The 23,388-nt window shown below is 41.7% G+C and overlaps 6 protein-coding genes across 8 annotated transcripts; 5 read left to right on the top strand and 1 right to left on the bottom strand.

Annotated features, from left to right (window-relative positions):
* Positions 1-877: 877 nt before the first annotated feature.
* On the bottom strand, positions 878-14,001 carry Leash (leash). The gene is made up of 4 exons (XM_064698408.1): positions 13,600-14,001; positions 4,278-4,809; positions 2,261-3,099; positions 878-2,201 (listed from the first exon to the last, which is right to left on the bottom strand). The coding sequence occupies exons 1-4, from the start codon at positions 13,712-13,714 to the stop codon at positions 2,143-2,145; spliced, it is 1,545 nt and encodes a 514-aa protein (XP_064554478.1). The 5' UTR covers positions 13,715-14,001; the 3' UTR covers positions 878-2,142.
* On the top strand, positions 5,183-9,260 carry LOC135439655 (tetratricopeptide repeat protein 14 homolog). Its single transcript, XM_064698406.1, has 7 exons — positions 5,183-5,292; positions 5,433-5,971; positions 6,039-6,250; positions 6,308-6,526; positions 6,749-7,269; positions 7,329-7,632; positions 8,002-9,260. The coding sequence occupies exons 2-7, from the start codon at positions 5,489-5,491 to the stop codon at positions 9,080-9,082; spliced, it is 2,820 nt and encodes a 939-aa protein (XP_064554476.1). The 5' UTR covers positions 5,183-5,292; positions 5,433-5,488; the 3' UTR covers positions 9,083-9,260.
* Positions 6,386-12,289, top strand: Ak3 (Adenylate kinase 3). Of its 3 annotated transcripts, none has more exons than XM_064698409.1 (2): positions 6,386-6,526; positions 11,266-12,289. In XM_064698409.1, the coding sequence occupies exons 1-2, from the start codon at positions 6,481-6,483 to the stop codon at positions 11,949-11,951; spliced, it is 732 nt and encodes a 243-aa protein (XP_064554479.1). In that variant the 5' UTR covers positions 6,386-6,480; the 3' UTR covers positions 11,952-12,289. The 3 variants fall into 3 exon arrangements, with proteins under 3 accessions (XP_064554479.1, XP_064554481.1, XP_064554480.1); XM_064698411.1 differs by lacking the exon at positions 6,386-6,526 and adding an exon at positions 10,200-10,317; XM_064698410.1 differs by lacking the exon at positions 6,386-6,526 and adding an exon at positions 10,261-10,523.
* A 295-nt stretch (positions 14,002-14,296) lies between the features above and the next one.
* On the top strand, positions 14,297-16,789 carry LOC135439669 (arrestin domain-containing protein 1). The gene is made up of 4 exons (XM_064698429.1): positions 14,297-14,621; positions 15,377-15,744; positions 15,811-16,348; positions 16,408-16,789. The coding sequence occupies exons 1-4, from the start codon at positions 14,510-14,512 to the stop codon at positions 16,782-16,784; spliced, it is 1,395 nt and encodes a 464-aa protein (XP_064554499.1). The 5' UTR covers positions 14,297-14,509; the 3' UTR covers positions 16,785-16,789.
* A 136-nt stretch (positions 16,790-16,925) lies between these two features.
* Tpc1 (Thiamine pyrophosphate carrier protein 1) lies at positions 16,926-19,224 on the top strand. Its single transcript, XM_064698430.1, has 4 exons — positions 16,926-17,271; positions 17,334-17,566; positions 17,773-18,459; positions 18,524-19,224. Exons 3-4 carry the CDS (start codon positions 17,894-17,896, stop codon positions 18,996-18,998), a joined length of 1,041 nt encoding a protein of 346 aa, XP_064554500.1. The 5' UTR covers positions 16,926-17,271; positions 17,334-17,566; positions 17,773-17,893; the 3' UTR covers positions 18,999-19,224.
* A 3,528-nt stretch (positions 19,225-22,752) lies between these two features.
* On the top strand, positions 22,753-23,243 carry LOC135439680 (uncharacterized). The gene is made up of 2 exons (XM_064698440.1): positions 22,753-22,901; positions 23,054-23,243. The coding sequence occupies exons 1-2, from the start codon at positions 22,753-22,755 to the stop codon at positions 23,241-23,243; spliced, it is 339 nt and encodes a 112-aa protein (XP_064554510.1).
* The last annotated feature ends 145 nt before the right edge of the window (positions 23,244-23,388 follow it).

Genomic DNA, 23,388 nt, shown 5'->3' with positions numbered 1-23,388 from the left:
CACCCGCTTCTGCTAAAGCTCTGCACCCTCGACTCCATCCGCAAACATACCCTATATGAAATATAATTTATGGTTACTAAGACTATGCCAAAAGTGTAGGGGGGAAGGGAGAAAAAACTAAATTGTCGTTGTTTCGTCGTCGTTGTTCCTCGAAACAAAAAGTGGGAAAACAATTACAGCTGACTTAACACTTCCGTTGCTTGTTGAAGAAAACCGCACACGTTTATCCTACACTCCGGCGCCGGGATAGGCAGAGTGGGGCGTAAACGCACTGCTCCTTCAAGCACTTGAAATTGTAATTTAACACGTACACGTAACAATACACCGTTTGTATTTCAGGTAACTACTTGCGTAGGTGGTCAGTTCTGGGCCGGGCGACCCACACGGCAAAACGCCCCACTGACTTGTTGACCCGTTTGCGATGGGGCACAATAAGATTACGAATTTTGATTTGGGGCTTGCTCTGCACCAAGAAATTTTATAAAAATTTTAATCCTAACCGGATTGCTCGGGATATATAAATAAAAATTGCGGCAGGTTTATAAGTTTTTATCAAGTTAAAAATTTAGGAAAAGACAATCCGTGTCAAATTAAAAAAAGGTTGGTAAAATCAAAGACCCTATTTAAAGTTGTCGTTAAAAATGTTGCATAGTAAAAATTTAACAAGAGTCCTCGTTGCAGGCAACAAAACAACGAAAATGCCGGCTCGGATTCCAGGCTAGATGCTGCCGAGTATAAGCTGAAAGCCATAGTAGACTGAACTATTTAAGAAAAATGTTATTCCCAATAAGTGTATAACTGCTAAACAAGATACTTAGAGACTGGAACCTCCATATTCCTCAGCCCAATAAAAAGACCAGAGCTTCAAGTGCCATAATTATATTTCATGTATGTAAACATTTTATTGGCGCCCTTGCGTTTATAAATCAAATGTCAAAAAAATACAGCAATAAAAATATTCCAAAAATATTCGCTGAAAATTTAATAAAGCACCTTAGCGAAATAATTTATGTTACGATTTGGTTTGTGCAACTTACAACTCAATTGTTTTCTTTGCATAGGACAAATATCGATCGATACATTGGTTTTGCATACCGATTATCGATCAGTTCACATTTTTGCTTTTTGATCAAAACATTTTGCATTTGTTCACTTTAGCTGTGCGTATTCGAGTAAAATATATAAATATAATTATTTAAATGTGGTGCAAATAATAAATAACAACAAATATTTGCTGAAAATGGGAGAGTGAATGGATAAAAACAAACATTGAGTCATCGATAAGTGTTAATTGTTGATTGTTTTGTCGATCTTTCAACAAATATTAAAGAAAATGAGGACTTTGAATAAAAGGATTATTTTAATTTAATGAAATGCACACACAGTTGGCTGTCATAAATAATATAGGATTAATAATTAAACGATTTTTTTAAAGCTGTCTCAACATTTTTTTGGGAAAAATTGTAATTGGGTAAGTTGAAAGATACTGCATGGAAAAAAATTAAAGTTTGTTCTTTATAGTATAATAATATAAAAAATAAATAAAATTCTTTATGATTCTTCAGGCAAATTGCGTTAACGATATTTGGGTAAATTTCGTTTAACTAATTTAAAATATTCGATTAAAATGGTTTAAATCTAGTCACGATTTAGAATATGAATAAGCCAATAAGCTAACTATTCGGTAGATATTGAAAGTCTGTTGCTACCACGCCTTTTAAAAAGGTGCGAACACAAAATTGGCGTTAGTATAAACGAGTCTAATCAGCCACACAAAGGCAAGGTTTTTGCTGATCAATTGATGCAAACTTACATTTGGATATCTTACGGTCTAATGCGAAACTTATCAATAAGTTAATTAATGAAACTATTTTACACATATATTTCCTGCGCTGATTTACAATGACGCGTATTGTAAATATATGTTTGTTTTTGTGTGAAAATTTGATGGCATTGTTCGTTTTGTTACGATTTGCTCATTCGAGATACGCTTTGTAACATTTGTTTGAGATACACAACTCCAGAATATAGTTAATAGTTATGCTTGTAAGCACTCTAAAGTAAACCTGAAGCATTTCTGGGCAAAGCTTAGATATAACTGGGCGGCAATGAACTACATAGGGGCTCGGCAATGATTGCATCTCACTTGGGCGACTCCGGCGGGGCATGGACGCTGCCAAAGAGCTCCTCGTAGGAGGGAGCTGCAATAGATTACAAAGTTTCAAATAAAATCCAAAATAAACTTTTAGTAAAAACTTACGCAAAGCCTGCGCGCCGCCGGTTTGGCGTGACTGCAGGAAAGATCCGGACGCCGCCGAGGTGGATGGCAATTGGCTATAGCCGCCGCCAGCCTGCGGCTGTGGTCCACCTGGCGTCGCTGGCGGAGGCGTCAGAGCGAGCAGCGTGTACTGCGGCGATTCGGGCAATGGATACGGTGGTAAGTGTGGCGGTGGATAGGACTGCACCATCAGTGGGCTGGATGAATAAGGCATGTAGGGCACATTCGAGCTGCTGCGCAAGCTAGCTCGAGCCGAGGGGCTGCCGAACTGCGAAGATTGCGAGCCAGATGTGTAGGACAACTCGACGCCACCAACCGCCGGACTCAGCGTTGAGTCCGATGTGGTGGAGTTCAGGGAACTGCATTCGCTGTATACCGATGAATGCGATGGCGAGCCAATGGAAGAATCTAGCGTTGGATACACAGACAAAGCAGCGGTCGGCTCAAAGGGATTGCCTGGTGTGGCGGCAGCGTCATCCGGACCTGGTGGCCCGTCGTCGGGACGCGGCGGCAGCGATGGACGCACGGAGCTCAGTCTGGCAGAAACATCCTGCGAATACACCTTGAAAGGCAAGTTAAGCACCAAATTTTTAAAGAAGCCGCGCAGCACAGCCTCAACACGCAGCTCATAGGCAATGGTTATGACGCCACTGTACTGCTCATCCGTAGGCTGTGCCGTATCCGGCATGAGCAGCTCGTGGGCAAAGCTGCGCTCACTTTTCTTGGCGACCGCGCCCGTCTCCTTGTTGGCAATCGCGATGCACTCGACCTTTTGCACGCGCAATGGCACATGGCTGTAATAGGTGACGTACTGCAAAATACTGCAATGAGAGAATTCAAATGTCGTTATTAGCCTGGAGTGAGTAGCTAGTATGTACTGTGAGTGATTGGGTGTTGGGGTTCGAGTTGTCCTAGGCCAGTTGGCGTCTCTAGACAAATCGAGCCAGATCCCCCAGTGGCGAAGATCTTTGAATAACGATTTCTCATCTATTTTCGCATCCATTTTCTCACAAGAGCAGAACAATCACACAGGAGCTATTGGATGTTTTCTGTCTTCTCTAAGTTCCCGCAGATGCGCCAGAAGTAATACTTATAACTCCTGTCACCGCCCTTATCCTGTTCTTGTTAAAGTGTGGAAGGTTGAATGCCTACTTGAATTGTGTGTTTGCCCAAAGTTCCCGCGAGATTTGACAATTAAGCTTAGAGACCCACTTCCCCTCTACGATCGTGCTGCTTTCAGATGTCACAATGAGCGATGCCCATGTTGGCGCACTCATCCGCCATATCCCTACCGGGCACATCTGATTAGTCGTTGGGTCACTCCCAGGATGCAGATCACACTGCACCAGTCGAATAAACGTTGAGATTTTTTTTAGTTGCCAATTTCTACGAAAAGGCGCCAGCTCTTTCCACCCGAAGGGGATTTTCAGTTTCTCACCCGGGAAAGGAAATTTGGATGTATATCTTCCAGTCGGGTGATCCCGACTTAAACAATTTGCTAAAATGATATATATTTATCCCATTGAAAAAAGTTTTGAAGCAGAGTTAACTGACTTTGTGCAAATATATTAAAAAGGCCGAAATGTCTGCGACCCCATAAAGTAAATACCTATCCCTTGATCAGGACGGCGATCTAAGTCGTCCATGAGTATCCATCCTTCCGTCTGCATGGGTCGGTCGTAGATATCATTAAAACTAGATATTTAAACATAAATCTTTTTATTTACCGCAGATCGATTTTTAAATAAAGTTTTTTGTCCTTAAATTGGACACTATAAAAGCGAGAATATTCCAATATTAAATACCTCCCCACAAACCCCACAAAACTGGGACCTGAAAATTTTATATTGTGATCGGACAGAAGACATCGAGAATCCATTTCCCACAGTGTGCATGTGTCTTTTTGTGGATGTATGTATGTATGTTTGAAAATACAAACCTAGTTTAACAACATATTTAACTGAACGTTAACTCAGACAGGCACATGCCCAACACTTACTTGAAGCGCAGCTTCTCCACATTCGTTGTGCTGTTGTTCATGACGGTAACACAAATGCGCAACGGTTCACCTCGCACGGCAAAGTCCTCGGGCAGCAGAGCCAACATGGTAATGGGTCGTGTACCGAACAGGCTAATTGTCTTGGTGATTTGCTTCTCCAGCGGAGTGGGATTGCTGCGATATGTCGATGGCAGGGGCATATTCTTTACGACCGTAAATGGTATGGTGTGGCGTTCGTCGAAGGTCCAGGGTCTTTGTATGAGTATACGCATCTTGTACTTGATGCTGCCATAGCTGCCCCGGAAGCTCGAAGGCAGCTGACGGCCCAGTGCCACATTGAAGTTGAAAGTGTGCTCGCCGGGCGACAGTTCTAGGCCGCGCGGTTCGAATTCGGGAAGCGGAGTTTCGCTATGCTCGTAAATCTCTTTGCTGGTGTAAAATAAGCTGCGCGTGTATTCATTGTTGTTGGAATTTTTGCGCAAGATTTCCATCCATTTGCATTTGCCTTTGCCAGTTACCTGAATTTTTATGGCTGTAGGGGGGAAAAAAAATTACTAACCGTTTTTTAAATTTTAAATAGTTTAAAAAGCGCCGTCTAGCGTATTATTCGGAAACTAGATATCAGACGGAGTTGCCAACTACTGACAATGAACTCAGCCTCATGGTTCGCGTCTTGACTTAATTCATACAAAATAAAGTGCTTCGCTGCTACCAGTAGTTATTTTAAACTATAAACATAATATTTAGTTTGAAGTTTTATATTTTTAATTAAAATTGTATATTCTAAAATCGATGTTTATTCAATGCAACAATTGGTAGTGCTTTTAGTTATAGAATTTTAATTTCTGCAACTGTAATCGCTAAGGCGTAGCTGTCCACAAAATATCGATAACCTTCTGTATGTCTTTCAAAATACCAGAGTTGCCACGTGATTGCTGAACAGAAAACACGATTTTCTTCGGGCATTGGAAAAAATATATAAAGGCATTTAATTTTATTATCTGAACTTAGACAGGCAAGTAAATCTAATAAACTAATCTATAAACTACTTCGGTCATTTTACTGCAACACAGGCAAATGTATATTATTGTGTTATGGGCGAGCCGCAAATATTGTCATGCGTTTCTCTTTTTCTTTCTTTTTTTCGCACTTCAGGACGCCAGCCAGGGAAAATTGTAATGGAGTAGAAATTGCGTCTGTCCGCTGAAAATATGAATGCCAATTATATATCACGCGCACTCTGCTATCATGGCCAGCCATTGCAGAAAATCTGGGACGATGAGCGCGGCATTGAAGACCTGCGCCGCCTAAATCTGACGCAGCCCAACTACAGTGTGTACCAGGAGCGGCAGAAGTATTTTACATTTCAGGAGCGGGCCAAACGCTTGAAGATTCATCAGTTTCTGGCACGTAAAGCATTGGATTTGTATGACCGGCAGTTGGTGGGCAATGTGATGGAGGAATCGTGGCTAACACAAATGAGCAACTGCATCGCACAGCAGCCACCGCTTGAGTTTTATTTAAATGTAAAGGACAAACGCAAGGCCTGGGCATATCGCATAGGTGCACTCAAGCAAGGCGACATCGTGTTTGCCTCTGTGCAAAAGGTTATGGCCAATGCGAACCGTATAATGGTCAAGCCCTTGTGCACAGGAGAACCTTTGCACTTCTATCTGGCCGATATGCCCATTAAGGTTGGTTATCAATATCTCGGTCCCTTCTACAACTTAAATTAATTATTAATATTATATATTTTTTCAGGCCATCGTTATGCAGGACCATTGGGGTCCACTACCGCTGGACAAACAGGGCAATCCCCGGTCATTTGCAATAAATGATTTCATACGCTGTGAAGTGTGCAACGTATCTGCGGATGTGGAGCGTTTGACTTTGGGCATGTTGGGTGTGTACAATAAAACGGCCGATCTGAAACTGGGCCTATGCGATCTCTCGGCTCTTCCTAATTACTATCGGTATGTGGATTGGTCACGAGCAAAAGAATATTTCCATTAAATCAAATATGCGCTTAGTCAAATACATAACCAGGAGCCATCGAGTGCGCCACATTATGAGGATCAGTTGAATGCAGCGCTGGAATTTGAGAATCCCAACTATGATGTGCTATTTCAGCTCAATGGACTGCAGCCCAACGAGAATCTAACATTGATGAGCAGCATCAAAGTGGGCTTTCCCGAGGCTGAATATGCTCTGGAGCTGCGCCAGAAACAGGCCTCACAATGGGCATTTCGGTAAGTGTTATAATTTCAAATCACGGCTGGTCGCAAAGCGCGCTGATAAGCAAGGTTATACAGACACTATTTTGAGTAGTTCACTGATAATGCGAGCAGCAGCGAACAGCCGTGAGTTGAAGCATTTTAGTTGCTAAAACATGCATCAAAATATGTATGTATAATTGTCCATATATCCATTGCATACACCCACACACGTACGCAAAATAATTCTTAAATCAGCTCCGTAGCTGATGGCATTGAGCACTTTAAGAATGGCCAACAAGTTGAGGCCTTTCAATGCCTAAACAAGGCCCTAAACATTGATCCGCGCAATGTCGAGGGTTTGGTGGCGCGCGGTGCGCTATACGCGAATCGGGGCAGTTTCTTGAAGGGTCTGAAAGACTTTGAAAAGGCGCTAATGTTGAATAAGTACCATGTGAATGCGCGTAAATATATGGGCGAAACCCTGGTGGCACTCGGACGCAGCTATGAGGAGGAGAATCGCATTCCGGATGCTATCAAGGCCTACAGCGATTGCTTGAACCTATTGCCACAGCATGAACAGGCACGCATCTCGCTGGATGCACTGCAGCAACAGCGATCAACTGCACTTGGCTCCAGTTCCAATCTCAGGCCCATACAGCATGGCGCTGAGCTGCTCAATTTGCCCAACGCGGCTGGCACTGCCATCACCATTGGCTCCTCGGACGAGTCCAGCTCATCAAGTGCCAGTGACAACGACAATGACAGCGAGGAGCAGCGTAAGTGTCAGCCAAAGGCATGACTGAATTTACCACAACCAACCTATTGTATATTTTAGCCGGAAAATCGCGCTCCAGGGACGTTCATTTGCCCATAGAGCGGAACAAGCACGCCGTTAGCGATGCCCTATCAGCTAATGAGTTCAAGCTGGACGATGATGAGACGATGAGCAGTGTCCGCCGGCTGTTGCGCGAGGCCAGCAAGCACAAAAAATCCAAAAAGCGAGGCAAAAAGAAGAAGGACAAGGATCGCAAGGATCTCAAGAAATCCAAATCAAAGTCGGCGGATGAAGTTGATGCAATGACAACAACAGAGGCTGCACTGGAAATGCTCAAGAAAATTGACTATGCGGAGGCGTTCAGGTAACTGCGTGTATCTCATGTTAAGCGGGTCAAAACCTTGATCATAAAAAGATGACTGGCAAACCTGTTGACTACTACCTTCATATATTGTATATTGGATTCCTGCATCGTTCATTAATCTGAACGGCTTTCTCCTTTGGATATGCATATATATATATTTTGGAGCGTCACAGTTAGTCACCTAACATTGCAATTTTCCTAGTTATGATCTGGGCCCATTGACCCGCTTTAAGTGCCCGCAATCGAATTGATTTTATCCTTGCGCTCATCTATGCATGAAGTATTAGCCGGAATAATAAGTATGCTAAGTGAGTGCTTGTCTTTTTTGTGCATATTTTACACGTTTCTTTTTTGCTAAAACCTTTGCAGGCTCATGAGCAGCAGCAGCAGTGATGCCCAGCTGAAAGCCCAGCTGCAAAACTATTTTAAGAGTAGGGAACGCTCGGAAACACCCCCGCCGCCACCACCGCCTGCACCCACCACAATGCGGAAGCATCCATCGGCAGTTGATTACAGTTTAATGATGGGACCAAGCACTTCGAAATATGCCGCCGCTGCGGCAAATGTGGATGATGAGCAGCCGCCGCCGGCGCCCAAGTTTCATATTCATCAGCATCAGCAACTGGAGCAACAACAGCAGAAGCTCTCATTTCAAATTAAGAAGCGTCCGCTGCAAATGGATAAATTTGGATTGCTGCGCTTAGCCACGCCACTCAGCTCGCATTCGCATAGTCGCAGCCGCAGTCGCTCGCCTAGACGACGCAGTCGAAGCCGCTCCCGCGACAGACGCTCATTGCGACGGCGCGGTGGCAGCTCGCGTTCTCGCAGCAGGAGCAGGAGCGGTCGCAGCCGTTCACGTTACTCAAGATCTAGAAGACGACGCACACCTAGCCGTAGCCGTAGTCGTAGAAGCAGTCGCAGTCGTAGTTACTCGCCTTCACGTTATGGAGGAGGCAGATCACGCTTTAGAGGGGGGCGTGGGTATAAGCAACACTTTGGAAATCGCCGTACCCGCTCACGTTCCTTTGGCCGAGGGCGTCGCACGCCGTCGCCGTTTGTGCCTCGACGCACACCCTCGCCATTTGTAGCCCGACGCACACCCTCCCCGTTTGTGCCTCGACGGACCCCCTCGCCGGCCACTCGCTATCGACGCACTCGCTCACGTTCACGCAGCTTTAGTCCTGGGCGACATCATACGAAACGATTCACGCCGCGCGGACGTGGACGCGGTCGTGGACGGTTTCAGAATCGTTGGAACTTTGACAGCCGTCATAATGGCAGGCGTTCGGGTCCCGAGCGGAGCGTGAGCCCTCCTGGTGATGGACCCACCATCGAAGAGGTGGACGAAATGATCAAAGAGGCACAAAAGGAGCGCAAGCAAGGCATCATTGAGAGCGACAAGGATATACTTAAAAAGAAAGCAACAAACGCTACCAGTGACAGCGGTTAGAATTTAAGTATAGGCACATACAGTGTTAAGTTTCCCTTTATACGTAGTTCTATGTATACTTGATAACCACTCAAAATGTAATTAATATCTGATAGCCCCCATTAACACAAACATGGACACCAAAATAAAGATGCTTAAGAAGCAATTTGCATGATCTGCATGCATTACAGATAAAGAAGAAATCTTTTCATAATCTCCAATAAATGTAAATAAACTTTTTGAAAATTCTTGAGAATATATATCTTACGCCAGATATAAAAACAAAAAATAATTGTTTGCAACTTTTAACGGGTTTCAAGTGATAATCTTTATATCAGCAAAGGTAAGCAACATTATATAAACGAAAAAAAACAATTTTAATTTAAAAGTTTTTATTGAATGCACAGCCATCTAAGTTTTCTCTAAACCAAATAATAAAATAAGATATTTTTCAGAATACATACAGCACTGGACGCTCGGACATTAAAATTGCCAGAATTTAGACTTGTCCAGAAATTAAAAACTGAATTTTCAATGCCTTAAAATTACAATTTTATTTTTGACAGCATTTTCGTTGTTATTTATTTTGTTATTAAACACTTTTTTTCAATTAATATAATTAAATTTTTTTTTAACTGTACGCTGTTTTTTTTTTTATATGTACAAAAACGGGGGACGAGAAATTGAAATTAACACTGGAACAGACGATTTCCAATTTGCGAGCGTCCATTGTATTGAAATCCTTAATATAATCGATCATTTTGGTATCGAACGTAAAACAGTTCGCATGTAATTACAAAGTACACCTATATATACCCCTTTCGGCATTGGTTTTCAGGGTATATCCCAGAATCGCTACCGATATCAACAGTTGATTCGTTTTTCCTAGCCAGTTGCTTCCGTACTGCATGTACAGATGTATATATTTCTATTTATTCCGAAACGCGTGCTACGTTCCTCTCACGAATAGTTACAAACACAACAAACAAATCGAGATTGCGCAAACCGGCTATTCACAATAGTGGAAGCTCTCTTACCCATACACACAGCGCCCACACAAAACAAAGAGAGCGGGAGAGTGCTTACAGCTGTATTTGTGCGGCACAGTTGGTGCTGAAAATCGTACGAGTCTGGACGCTAAACGAAGTTCAAACTGAGTCCGAGATAAAGCGTGTTACCCCCGTCCACATTCAGTTGATATTTGCCTGCCGGCAGCAGCAGAAGCAGCTTTTGGAGCCCACATCAGGGGGGAATATGTGCGTCTGATTGTGTGCCTACGTTTCTGTGTGTGTGTATTTGCATGTATTTGTTCGCGCACAAGACTTTGATTTAGAATAATAAACGCGACAAGTTATTGTAATTAGTACGTGAGCTTAAATTATAATCGAATAAACACGCGTCACAGGTAGCAAAATATATTTAGCGATTATTATATCACAATAAATATAAAAAGAATAATTGGGTAAGTAAGATACGAAAGCATCGTTATGTTGGCACTGCAAATTTACATAAGCGCTGCATTCGTTCAATACGAACAACGGGAGCAGTAAACTACGCAATGCAAGAAAATTGCGAATGCAAAAGAAAAGTGCAGAAAAAAACAACACGCGGCGACATTGGCTTTTGTTTGGACTTTGAACGATAATAGCGCACCCACCACAACAACAACTAAACACAACAATAAACACAGCAATAACTACACAAAGACAAAGAACTTGAAAAAAACCATGCTTGTGGTTGTTGTTTTGGCTGCGCTACATTGTTGTTGCCATGTTGAGTTTATGTCCATTCAAAGGCCATGTGTCTTAACAGGCGTGAATGAAAATAAAGATTACCACAGTTACGATTTATAATCGCTTGTTAGTCAAAAATAATTAAGCGTTATCTAGAAGCTAAAAGTATATTTACATTAAATATTGGAGGCAGCTAATTTAGCAGAACAATTAACCTGAAAAATTAACGAAAAACTTTATACATAAATATTTTCCTTATGTATCACTTTTGAGACATTTTTACGTTTTTGAAAGGGAGTTTCAGCTAGCATTAAGCATGTGTTGATATTCTTTGTACATATCGGTTATAACTACATTTTCAATAAATGCCTTAGCAACAGAAAAGAAAATAATTTGAGACTCTTAGCCTGTTATCAAAATAGACAAATAATCACAAAACTTAACTCGTATTTCTTTTCATATCTCTTGCAGCGCAAATTCAACAAAAATACCATATAATCAAAATGTATACGAAAATCTTTCGTGCTGTGATAATCGGAGCTCCTGGCTCAGGAAAAGGCACCATATCGGATCGCATTGTCAAGACCTTTGGCTTTCTGCACATCTCCTCGGGCGATATTCTCCGCCAAAATATTATCAACAACACGGATTTGGGCAAAAAGGCACAACGGTATATTGCCTCCGGCCAACTGGTGCCCGATGAGATAGTGACTAAGACAATGCTTGCCCGCATCACAGAGGTTGGCAACAAGTCCTACATTCTGGATGGTTTTCCGCGCAACAGTGCCCAAGCGGACATTTTGTCGGCGCGTGAGCAAATCGATGCTGTTATCAATTTAGACATTCCACATGATGTGATCATCGAGCGTGTTAAACATCGCTGGATACACGCACCATCCGGACGTGTGTACAATATCGGCTTCAATGATCCTCAGGTGGCCGGCAAAGATGATGTGACGGGCGAGCAGCTGACCCAACGCGAGGATGACAAGCCTGAGGTGGTCTCCAAACGTTTGCAGCTCTACGATGAGCTGATGGGCCCAGTGTTGGCCTGGTATGCGAAACGTGGTCTGGTAACCAGTTTCAAAGGTCGCGAAACCAAAGAAATTTGGCCTCGTGTCGAGCGCTTTCTTAAGGACAAAGTCAACAAGGGTTAAGAGGGTGGTATTGTGGCAAACAGAGAAAAACAGTTCAATTTTGTGCACAAATTTTTGTTTCTTATTTATAGGCAGCTGTTGCTAACGAGGAGTAAGATGTGTTCAATTAAGGCCTACATATATATTAGATATATATTATGCGCAGTGGGGTGGGTCTAAAAGGGGGGTTCATTGTAACTAATTAATCGTAATTGCGAAGCCTTATAAACTACAAACGAATCAAAAGAGTAAAAAGTGTCCAAATGTATTTGTCTTTTGCCATACATGTCTATACACTGATAATGTGCTACAACCATCAAAAACATTCCCCTAATAAAAATGTTTTATTTTGATATGAATATTATATATATATATATATATGTACTTGTATAAAGCTTCCAAATAGGTGCTTAGATAATAAATAGTTTTTTTTATGTTTTATATTGCTTATTGATAACGAACTTGCTGATTTTAACATGGAGCCGTAAGAGATATGGCGAAAACCATATTAGGGCTACGTAACACAAACACTTGATGTAGAACACCAGCTTGTACGCTTTATGGCTTCCCATATGCGGCAACCTCATATGCCCTGCTTGTTGGTGTGTAGGGCACGACAGCTGTGCAGTGTGGCGCTCCCGAAGTTCTCTCTCACGCACACTAACAAAAAATCGTCTAGTCAAATAGAATTAATGATAATGAAGTTTAGTAAACAGAAGGACGCCACATTGTTCTTTCTTTCATTCTCTTTCTGTATGCGTTTTAACTTACAGCAACTACGATATGCACGTGTTTATTTTGATTTTGAAACTTTGTAAGTGTAAGCAAAGGAATGCAGTGTAGCAACTAATAAAACTGATGACAATAAATACGAAATTTATACTTATTTAATAACCGACTGCTTTTTCAGCTGTAGTATAAAACAGCTGCTAAATATTGTGCATTGATAATAAACCTATTTATTTTAATATAAGTTATGACTTATATGAATTGTAACAACAATAGTTTATTTTAATATTTATTGTTGTATATCGCGTGTTAAAAAGAATGATGATCGAGTCTTTCAAATTATTAAAATATATTCTATTGACATTGTCAATTGACATTAATAGCGAGAGCGATGCAGTACGTGTTCACTATTTTCTAGCCACTACTGTATTGAGAGCGAAGCTCTCTTTGTGCTTCAGCCATTATTACGGCATTTTTAGTACATACACACGCACATACCGAGGGAATACTCGTACTCGCACTCGCACACTACACCTGCACCCTGCTCGCCGCTATCTAACTGAACCCGCGCGTAGTATTTCCTGAATCAAATGACCCCACAAAAAAGAAGAGCAATTACCGAATGCAGGCAATTGAGCACTTATCGATGAACAATACCAAATTTAAAGAATGCAGAATCGGAATCTCGCACAAGCCAAGAGAAACTAAACGTAAAAAAATGGCTACGGCTGCAGAGCTTTGTTTGTACTGTTGTTGTTGTTAAACATCTCCTTTGTTTATGCCAATGCGGCCATAACGAAACCACGATGACAATGGGTACAACAAAATCAGAAAACTTCACTACTGACCGCAAATTGTGGTCTGGCAGGGCCTGACTCACTCATGATGCAAGCTCCGGTTGTGAAATAACAAATAATAACAATAATAATTAAAAATTTACCTCTTATTTTGGTACGCTTGTTGAGATTCATCCAAATCTCGCCGCGTATGACCTGCCCGGCATAGAAAATGCGTTCTGGATTGTCCAGTCGAATGCATAGTCGTTCGCTTTCCATGCTGCTGCTCTCATTAAATACTCATCCAAAAATAACATATAAAACGCCACATTTGAGCGGCCGCTTTGGTATCACTGTGCAGAAATACAACTACAACTTCGCACACTTTTAATCAACTAGAGCATGAATTGAGCCGTACACTATAACTGATAATATGTAGCGGGATGTTAATTACATTTGCGCGCACTCAGGTCTTTTTAAATTACATTAACTACGGCAAATATTTTTAATAATTAATGAAAAGTAACTAGAAACGTTGTTGCTTTTGTTTTAGCTTGCCACACGATAACGATAAACGATAACTTTTACAAATCAGCTGGCGCTAAACATAAAACGGTGTTGCCACCTTGCTTGCAGTTGACGCGCTGAAAGTTTACATTTAAAAATGCGATAAGCAGCACAGTATTCAGAAGAAATATTTTGTTGCTATATTTTCCACAATACCAAATAAAAATATCAATTGTTTGCAGGGCTGTATTTTTGTAAGCAGGTTCTTCCCCGATTATTCGACAAGAAGAAGAATCCACGCACAGAAACAGAGCGCATTGCCGAAGAGCATATGATAATTTATTAATCGGATTCTGCTTCAGTATTAATTTGTAGCTTGTCGCGTTCAGTGGTTGTGGCCGCATGAGTTGGTCGTTGTGTCCTCACCTCGTGTGTGTTCCGCGTTGCTTGCCACAGTCAATACAAACAAACATACCACCATTTTAAGCACATATCCTGACACTGCCTGTCACCAAGGTCCATATATCTATATACGTATATCTACACAGCCCAATAACGTCCCAAAGGATGAGCAGCAAGGTGAATTTTAGCTTCGATAGTATCTTGGGCGTCTACTATGCTGGCCAGGTAGTATCCGGCACAGCAGAGCTTATCACAGAGCGCCCAAAAACCATACGCTGTAAGTGTGTAGCCCAAGACGTAAATAATATTTCGTTGTGCTTGTGGATGGCATGACGTCATTGTGCTCCCTTCCTCATCCAATTCCATTGCGCATACAAATTCTCTTGGCTTGGGGCAGACGCTTATTAGTATTCAAGCCGTCATTGTTGTTGTTGTTGTTGTTGTTGTCATTGTTGCTGCTGCTGTTATGTATTTCTTTTGTTATTGTGCCGGTGGCTAATGCTCATATATATATATGTATGTTAATATGCCTATACACACATACATATATTCGCTGTCGGCTATATGATATTGTAGCGAGAGTAAAAAACTAGTTTTTCTTCGAATTATACGGTTGCTATTTGTTATGAATATTAGGCATTAAAGTTAAGCTTGTGCTGTACTTTGATTTGTAAACGAACAATTTACTTTTCATTTTAAATTTTAAAATAAATAACATCAGCCTAAAGCTTGAGAACAACAACCAAATGCTTAGTTTTAGGTTCTAGTTTTTTTTTGTGGCAAGCTTAAATTAACTTGAAAAGACACAAAATTATGCTTCAAACTGGTTTTATAATGGGCCGCAAATAGAATATGATTCTATAAAAAGTCAGGGCCATGTCAAATAAATTCGAATTAAGAACAATTGAACTTGGCTGAAACGCAGCTTGATCCGTAGACTGCCCACATGGCATGCAGCTTAATAATATTACAATTAAATTAAGCCAATTACTCTCAAGCCCCCTTCTGCTCTCTCTTCCTGTTCCCATACAGCTATATATATAACCGTGAATGGTTTTGTGGAGACGCGCTGGCAGGAAAGCGTCGAAAAACCCGGTGCCGATGGCAAACTAGTTAAAACTCTAGAAACGCACACCGCCACTGAGATTTACTATAGCAGCGATAAGTATGTGTATGGACAGAGCGGTGGGTCGCAGCTTGAGCTGCCCCAGGGCAAGTATGTGTTCCCCTTTCAAACCACCATACCGCCCCAGGCGCCCACATCTTTTAACGGCACGCATGGACAGGTAAAGCACGAGGTGACCTTGACTATAGATCGAGCCGTGCGATATAATAATACATTCAAACAATGCTTTACGGTTATACTGCCGAACGATTTGAATGTGAAGCGGGAGCATTTGGTACGTCCAACGTCGGATTAAAAACAATATTTGAATATACTAATCATTACCTTCTGTTATGCTCAGCAACCCCTGAAGCGTATTGAGGAGAAAACCTTTTGGTGGGGCTCAATATTCGGCGGTAATAAGCCAATGGTCATGGATGTGAGCACCTCCTACGGCGCCTATGTGCCTGGCCAGAAAATACAGTTTCACATTGTGCTAGACAATCAGTCAGATGTGCAGTGCCAGGATGTGAAAGTGCGTCTGTTCAAGAATGTCACCTATCGCGGCAAAGCTGGTGATAAGGAGCAGCTTAAAGCTACAGAGGCGCGCATAGCCGATAAACACTGTGGTGAGGTGGACAAACATAATAAGGCGCAATTTGATGACTACCTACTGGTCCCACCCACAACACCAACAACACTGAGCGACCGAGATCCTATTCGGGTTAGCTACACGCTTCGTTTCATAGCCAAAACATTCCGTTTGCATGGCGGCGGGGATTTGGTGGTAGAGTTTCCACTGGTCATTGGCACAGTGCCATTGCTGGGCAGCGCTGACGATAAGGGTCCCGGGCAGAAGCTGCAGGCACCGAGCACAAATGGCAGCTATCAAGCTTTGCGTAAGCGGCATCTAACTTATATATTAGCCTGTGTTTAGGGAATTTTTCTATCCCCGCAGCTCCACCGAATTTTCAAGAGGATGTGTGCACTGAACACTTTGAGTCCAACACGTTTAAGCCACGTTATCCGGTTTACTTGTTTAATGGCCAGCCTGTAAGCGCCAATGGTGCCAAATCACCTGTACCCAGTCTTTATCCGAAAGCCGAGGACACATCGCCAGCAGCTCCAGTGCATTACACACCAAATCCAATTTCGCCAGTAGCAAAACCGACGACTGTTCCAGCTCACAAGACGCCACCGTATCCTGTGCAAACGCACGCAGCTGTACCTGCTGGTGGAAACAGTTTTGAAGTGCTCGGCTTTAGCATACCCCCGGGCTATCAGCCCTCGCCGAGTGCACCTTCTGATGCCTCTGGCAATATAGGCTGGAAATAGTTATATATATTTTGTATTCTATATTATTTTGTTTAAGCACTTTTGATAGAGTTCGAATTAATATTGTCGCGCGCACGCCCGGTGGCAACGCCAATATAAATATATCGATATATCGTTAAAAAAGCACAGACTGTATAAGTTTTTCAGCTGGTGCGCACAGCAACAGCTGTTTCGGGAATGCACTTGACGTAACTTAAGGCCAAGTTTTGTTTTCAATTTGTTTTGTTATAGCCGAAAATAGTTTCAAAACCGGTTTTTAAAGTCTTTCGCATAAACTGCAGCAACATACAGTTATTACACACACACACACACAGTCGCTGGGCAAAAGAAAGTTTTGACGCAATCGCATGGCCGTTACTTGTAATTTGTAATGAAGAAGCGTCGTGGTCGTGCGGCCGCGCAGCTAAACAGTTAGCACTGCACTCTGGCAGCGAACAGTCGAATTTATTGACGAACGACTTTTGTGGATATTTGGCATATTTTTAAGGTGAGGCATTCCGTTTGTTATGCATACCAAATGCAACGGCTTTATCTATGTTTTGCCAGCAGCATCAGCCCTGCCAACCAGACAACAAAACAACAACAAAAGTGAAATCGCCGATAAGACGCCCCCATCCCTGAATGAATGAATTTGTGAATTAAGTCTGATTGAAGACTATGTCAAAATTGGCGCGCATGCGACCATAGCGAAACCAAAAGGAAAAAAGAAACCACAACACCAGGCATACGAGGTGCCTAGTGAAACAAACGACTGACACGCGCTCCACTGGGCATGACACCTTGTAAGTTCGGCTGCGATCTTCATCTCATCGCATCGTTTTTTCACACATTAATTTGGCAATCACTTGATGACTATGCAAACAATTTGATGCGAGACCAGGGCGCACCTTGAATAGTATTTCAGTAGAGCGACAACGGAAGAGTTGAAAACTATTTTGTTTGTCTAACAGCAAATTAATGCCGCTGTTGTTGTTTATATGATTTACAGAAATGCCATTGAAGACGCAGCCGCAGCAATAAAAGTGAAATCAGCACGAAAACCCGCACGCACAGCCACACCAAAAGAGCCATTGACATCGATACAGTTAGTTGAAAAGACAGCAAGCAATATGACGCCGGCGGTAACTAGCAGTAATGGGACCGTATCAGCGTGTGCCTCGCCCACATCCACACCGGTCAGTCAACGTCGCAAACACAGCGCACGTGAGCAACTGCAGCAAATTGTTGCCGGTGGCATGGCGGCCGCTATTACACGTTCCACCTGTCAGCCCCTGGATGTGCTCAAGATACGCTTTCAGCTGCAGGTGGAACCATTCAGGACAACAGAACATAACTTAGTCCTACCAAGCAACCAATCCGATATGCGATTACAGTCTTCTAAATACACGTCTATTATTCAAGCTGTGCGCACCATTTATCGCGAGGAGGGCCTGTTGGCCTTCTGGAAAGGTCACAATCCTGCCCAGGTGTTGAGCATTATGTACGGCATCTGTCAGTTCTGGACATACGAGCAGCTTAGCTTGGTAGCCAAACAAACCAACTACCTCAAGGATCACCCACATCTTTCAAATTTCATGTGCGGCGCTGCAGCGGGCGCTGCAGCAGTGATCATTTCCACACCTTTAGATGTTATACGCACACGCCTGATTGCCCAAGACACTAGCAAAGGATATCGGTAACATACAGCACATTAATTAATCTAAACCTACATTTCTAATAAATCATCAATTCGTTTACAGCAATGCAACACGTGCCATCACGGATATTATGCGGCAGGAGGGACCACGTGGAATGTACCGCGGCTTGTCCTCGGCCCTGTTGCAAATTGCGCCCTTGATGGGCACCAACTTTATGGCCTATCGTTTGTTCAGCGAATCGGCATGCACTTTCTTTGAGGTGGACGACCGTAGCAATCTGCCTACTTGGACGCTTTTGGTGCTAGGCGCCTCGTCGGGCATGTTGTCCAAGACAATTGTGTATCCGTTTGATTTAATCAAGAAGCGTCTGCAAATCCAGGGCTTTGAGCAAAATCGCCAAACATTCGGACGTACCCTTCAATGCAATGGTGTTTGGGATTGTCTTCAGTTAACGGTGCGGCAGGAGGGCGTATGGGGTCTGTACAAGGGCGTTGCTCCCACGCTGCTCAAGTCAAGCCTGACAACGGCCTTGTATTTTAGCATTTACGACAAGCTTAAGCAGGTGCGCTTCTGGTAGGCGCCGCAACAGTTTTCTATTTAGCACTTAAGTAGTGAAAAAGTTCACAGCACAGAATCTATTTTTGTATGCAATTTACAATTTACTCTGTAAATGATACCAACCATAGTTTCTCTGTTAATTAGTTATCGTTTTTAGTACGGGGTTGTTTTATGTTAAGAAGTATCTGATTAAACCATGCGCCAACCTATAAACTATATGCACAAATGCATAGACGATACAGAAATGCCACTGTTGTTAAGTTTTATTTATCCAGTTCTGGGCTGTGGACATATAAATGCCGCAATTTTTACTTATTTTTTTTCGCTATATACATTCCACACATTATTATTAAAAATGTTTAATGTATGGAATATATGAATGAGCGGCCGACGGTATCATGATATCTGACTAATTTCAAAGTGGTTTGTGTACAAATGTTGACAATCGGCTTAGCCCAAAATAAAACTAGCATAATGTTAGGTATATTTTTTTATATTTTATATTCTACCGATATTTTAAGTTATCTGTACATATAAAAAGGTATGTCTAATCTAATTGCTGATCAAGCGGAAAAAGCTGGGAAGCCGAAATTTGTACAGAAGTTTCTCTTTGTGTATGCAAAACATCTGAAGCAACGCAGCCACATAAATTGAGCTTTTCAAAGGTGAAGGCATGAGCCTGTGCAACTAAGGTGTCTGGTCAAGGGTCTGAGCGTCGGAATAACAAGCGAGAGGTCGCCGGTTCAATACCAGGGTATTTTTAAACTATTATATAAGCAAAACAAAAAAGGTGAACGCATAGTTGCATTGTGCAAATGGATATAAATATATGAAAACTAACCTTTTTCAATATGTTATTATTAATAAACTTTAATTGTGCACAAGTAAACAAGTGGTTTTACTGATGTGAAAAGCGAGCAATTGGGTTGAATTCTTAATTATTTTGCGTTTTCAGCCATTTTTTATACAAACATCAAAGAAACATGAATTGTATAGGGTATTTATTATTTGGCATGCCTCACTAAGCATGGTATTTATGTTTTAACTTGGTCCCACTGTTTAGTGAGCTTTTACTACCGATTGTTGTGAAATTGAAAGATTCGTATTTTTTAACAGCTTCACTTCATTCAGTTTTTTATACCCTTGCAGAGAGTATTATAATTTTGTCGTGAAATGTGTAACGCATAGAAGGAGACATATCCGACCCCTTAAAGTATATACATTCTTGATCAGTATCAACAGCCGAGTCGATATAGCCATCTCCGTCTGTCTGTTTCTATGCGAACTAGTCTCTAGTCTCTAGTCTCTCAGTTTTAAATCTATCTTTATGAAACTTTGCAGAAGTGCCTCATTCTGTTGCACGCAGTACATATGTCGGAGCCAGATGGATCGGACCACTATATCATATAGCTGCCATAGGAACAATCAGTCGAAAATTAGGTTCTTGTATGAAAAACTTTTTTTTTATTTAGATATCTTGACCAAACTCAGGATTTAATAGTTTTACTATACTCCTCATCAATCATGCAAAATCCTATCAACATCGGACCACTATATTATATAGCTGCCATAGGAACGATTGCTCGAAAATTAAGTTGTTGGATGGAAAACTTTTTTGTTTTTCAAGATATCTTCACCATACTTGGCATTAACTATTTTCCCTGTGCTTGTTAGATACGGGCAAAGCACTATGAGCATTATGAAAGGGTATTAAATCTTTGGAGTGCCGAAGAGCCTTCTTTCTTCTTTTGTTAACTTAGCAAAGAGAACAAGTAACAGGTTCTAGTCGGGAGCTCCCGACTAGGGGGTACCCTGAACCCTCTTCTTCCAACACCAAATGCAGCTCGCGCTACGCGCTCGTTTGATTTAGTAGTAATAAAGAAAAATGAAAATTAAAAAAAAAAGTTTCCGTTGGCAGGGTTCGAACTCGCAACTAGCCGCACTTACCGCTGCCTCTACTCAAGGGCCACACCAACAATTGAGCTTTGATGCGAAAAAACCAATTAAAATAGCAGCACAGAAAACAATACAATCGCAATTGCAATGCTGTTGATAGAATTTAAAGCGAACACGCATGAATGTGTGTGTGTACATGTATACAGAAATTTTTGGAATTTGCGCAGCAGCTATGCTGCTAACACGTGCGCACATAACTTTTGTGTTTCTTAACCGATCTTAATGAAATTTTCGACAGTACATCTTATTGTAGAATAGAATAAAGAATATTTTTGTATTCTCAAAAATTCAATTACATATAAATTGTGGCTTTAATTGATGGGCAATACAAGTTGGATAATAAATTTGATTTATAGCTTTTCGGGGGTAGCGGGGAGGTGGCGATAGGTATAAAATGAAAGATACTTGATATGTAAATACTATTCTAGAAACTACATGTCAAGTTTGGTGACTCTGGCTCAAATAATTTGCCGAAATTGCTCAAAAAACAGGATTTCGATATCGATTTTGATCGATTACTTGGAAACGGGGCAAGTTATCGAATATCGGACACTCGATCTGCGCGGGCATTAAGAGGACCTACATCTAAAATTTCAAGTCTCTAGCTCTTATAGGTTCTGATATCCTTGCGTTCATACATACGGACGGACAGACAGACAGACGGACTAGATCGACTCGGCTATTGATGCTGATCAAGAATATATATAATTTATGGGGTCGGAGATGCTTCCTTCTGCCTGTTACCACTAACCATACAATGCATAGACTTGTCAAACGTCAAAATAATCGGATACCGATAAATCGTCAACGACTGAGCCCCATGGGTGTCCACGACCATTTTAGTGTGCCCAGACAAAGTAAGACTGCTGAGAGTGGCAGCCGAACGCCGGCCTCGAAAGCCGAGCGTTCAGTATGAAGCCGCATCTCACTCAGCGCATATCGTCGCTGCGGCTGATGCCTTTTCATAATATATGTATGTTAGTTTTTAATTCCTTACATCCCAAAAACATACATGTATGTATGCATGTGCAGAGTGTGCCTCGCTCTCACTTATTGATTTGCGCACTTGTGTGCATCTCCTTCTCCCTGCATAGCTTCTCAAAAACCCCGAGATCTACAAACATACATATGTTTGTGTTGTGTGGATGTGCGCACAAGTAGATCGCGGCGTTTGTCGCGAGCCAGAGATTTTTTCTTCAATTGTGTGCCCTTTGTGCCTGTGGAGGCAAAAGGCACACACATTCAAATGCTCTATCATGTATTTCTTCGTCCAGTCAGGCATAATGAGAAGAATCTGATATATTTATATTCATTAAAAACTTAAATGACCTAAATGATATATTTATATATTATATTTTAATTTTTTTGTTAACTGTGGGGACCAATTTTGCTTAAAATTAAAAAAAAAACTAAATCGTATTTCTGCAAGGGTAATTCTTTGTCGGCTTGTCGAATAATTTAAGAAAAGACCAAACATTGAAAATGTTCAATTTTTTCGACTTGCTACTTGTGCACACGCACACTCTTTCGAGTAAGCAGTTGGGTGACATTATTAAAGGGTTTGGCCTGTGTTCATGTGCAAAACTCCTATTTTCCATGCTTGTTGTAAGGGTAAGGGTACCTGAACGTTGGCATGTGTGCATAATAACTTTTTGAGCCTGCCAAGCACACATACTTATGAGTATTAATGTAAAATATATAAAATCTATAAGTGCCCTTTATTAGTCACTAAGAGTGGAGGATTTTGGTTTCTATCGCGCGGATGTTCCACCCCGACTCTAAGGCATAGATCAAGATAATCACATATACCATATACTATGCAAATGCTATTAAGCTACCAATATCTTAAGCATTTCTGTGAGATGCTGATTCAGGGCAAACTATATCAGGCTGTTGTATTAAGCCCCAGTTCTGTTTTAGATTGGCCACAACAGAATTTTTATCACCTAAAAGAACAGAGTAGCGAGTATTTTTTTTTATAATGTTCTACGATCCCGCCTGCTATAACTGGACTTTGCAACTGGGCTAGCTACGAGCTAGGATGTACTCGTAGTGATCGTTAATAAAGCTCACAACTATTTGGGCATAGATGGCAAAGACACAACTGCCCCTGGACAGTTTTGAAGGGGCTTTTGCGTTTGCGACGAATCACCCAGATGGCTGGGAGGCTAAGTTTATGGACAGACCGAAAAACATGCAGGATTACCTGCGACACATTGCCCAGGGCAGAAAACCGGAATTAAGGGAATACGATGCGTTGGGCGAGCGAAGTGTTCCGGAAAAGACGCTCGACGAAATACGCTATTAATACGAACCGCTGATATAAATGCAATAAATATAAATATGTTCCACAGCGGATTTCTTTTAAGCATTTATAATCAACCATTTAACTTATTGTCTTTTTAATATTAACTCTTTTACTATACAAGAGTTACGAATAGAATATCGGCTTT

Source organism: Drosophila montana, unplaced genomic scaffold (assembly GCF_035044405.1).
Source record: "Drosophila montana isolate Dmon_TW-CO22-7 unplaced genomic scaffold, ASM3504440v1 contig_778_1, whole genome shotgun sequence".
Taxonomy (NCBI): Eukaryota; Metazoa; Arthropoda; class Insecta; order Diptera; family Drosophilidae; genus Drosophila; species Drosophila montana.
Note: the sequence above shows the minus strand (reverse complement) of the source record. Positions and strands in the feature narration are given on the sequence as shown.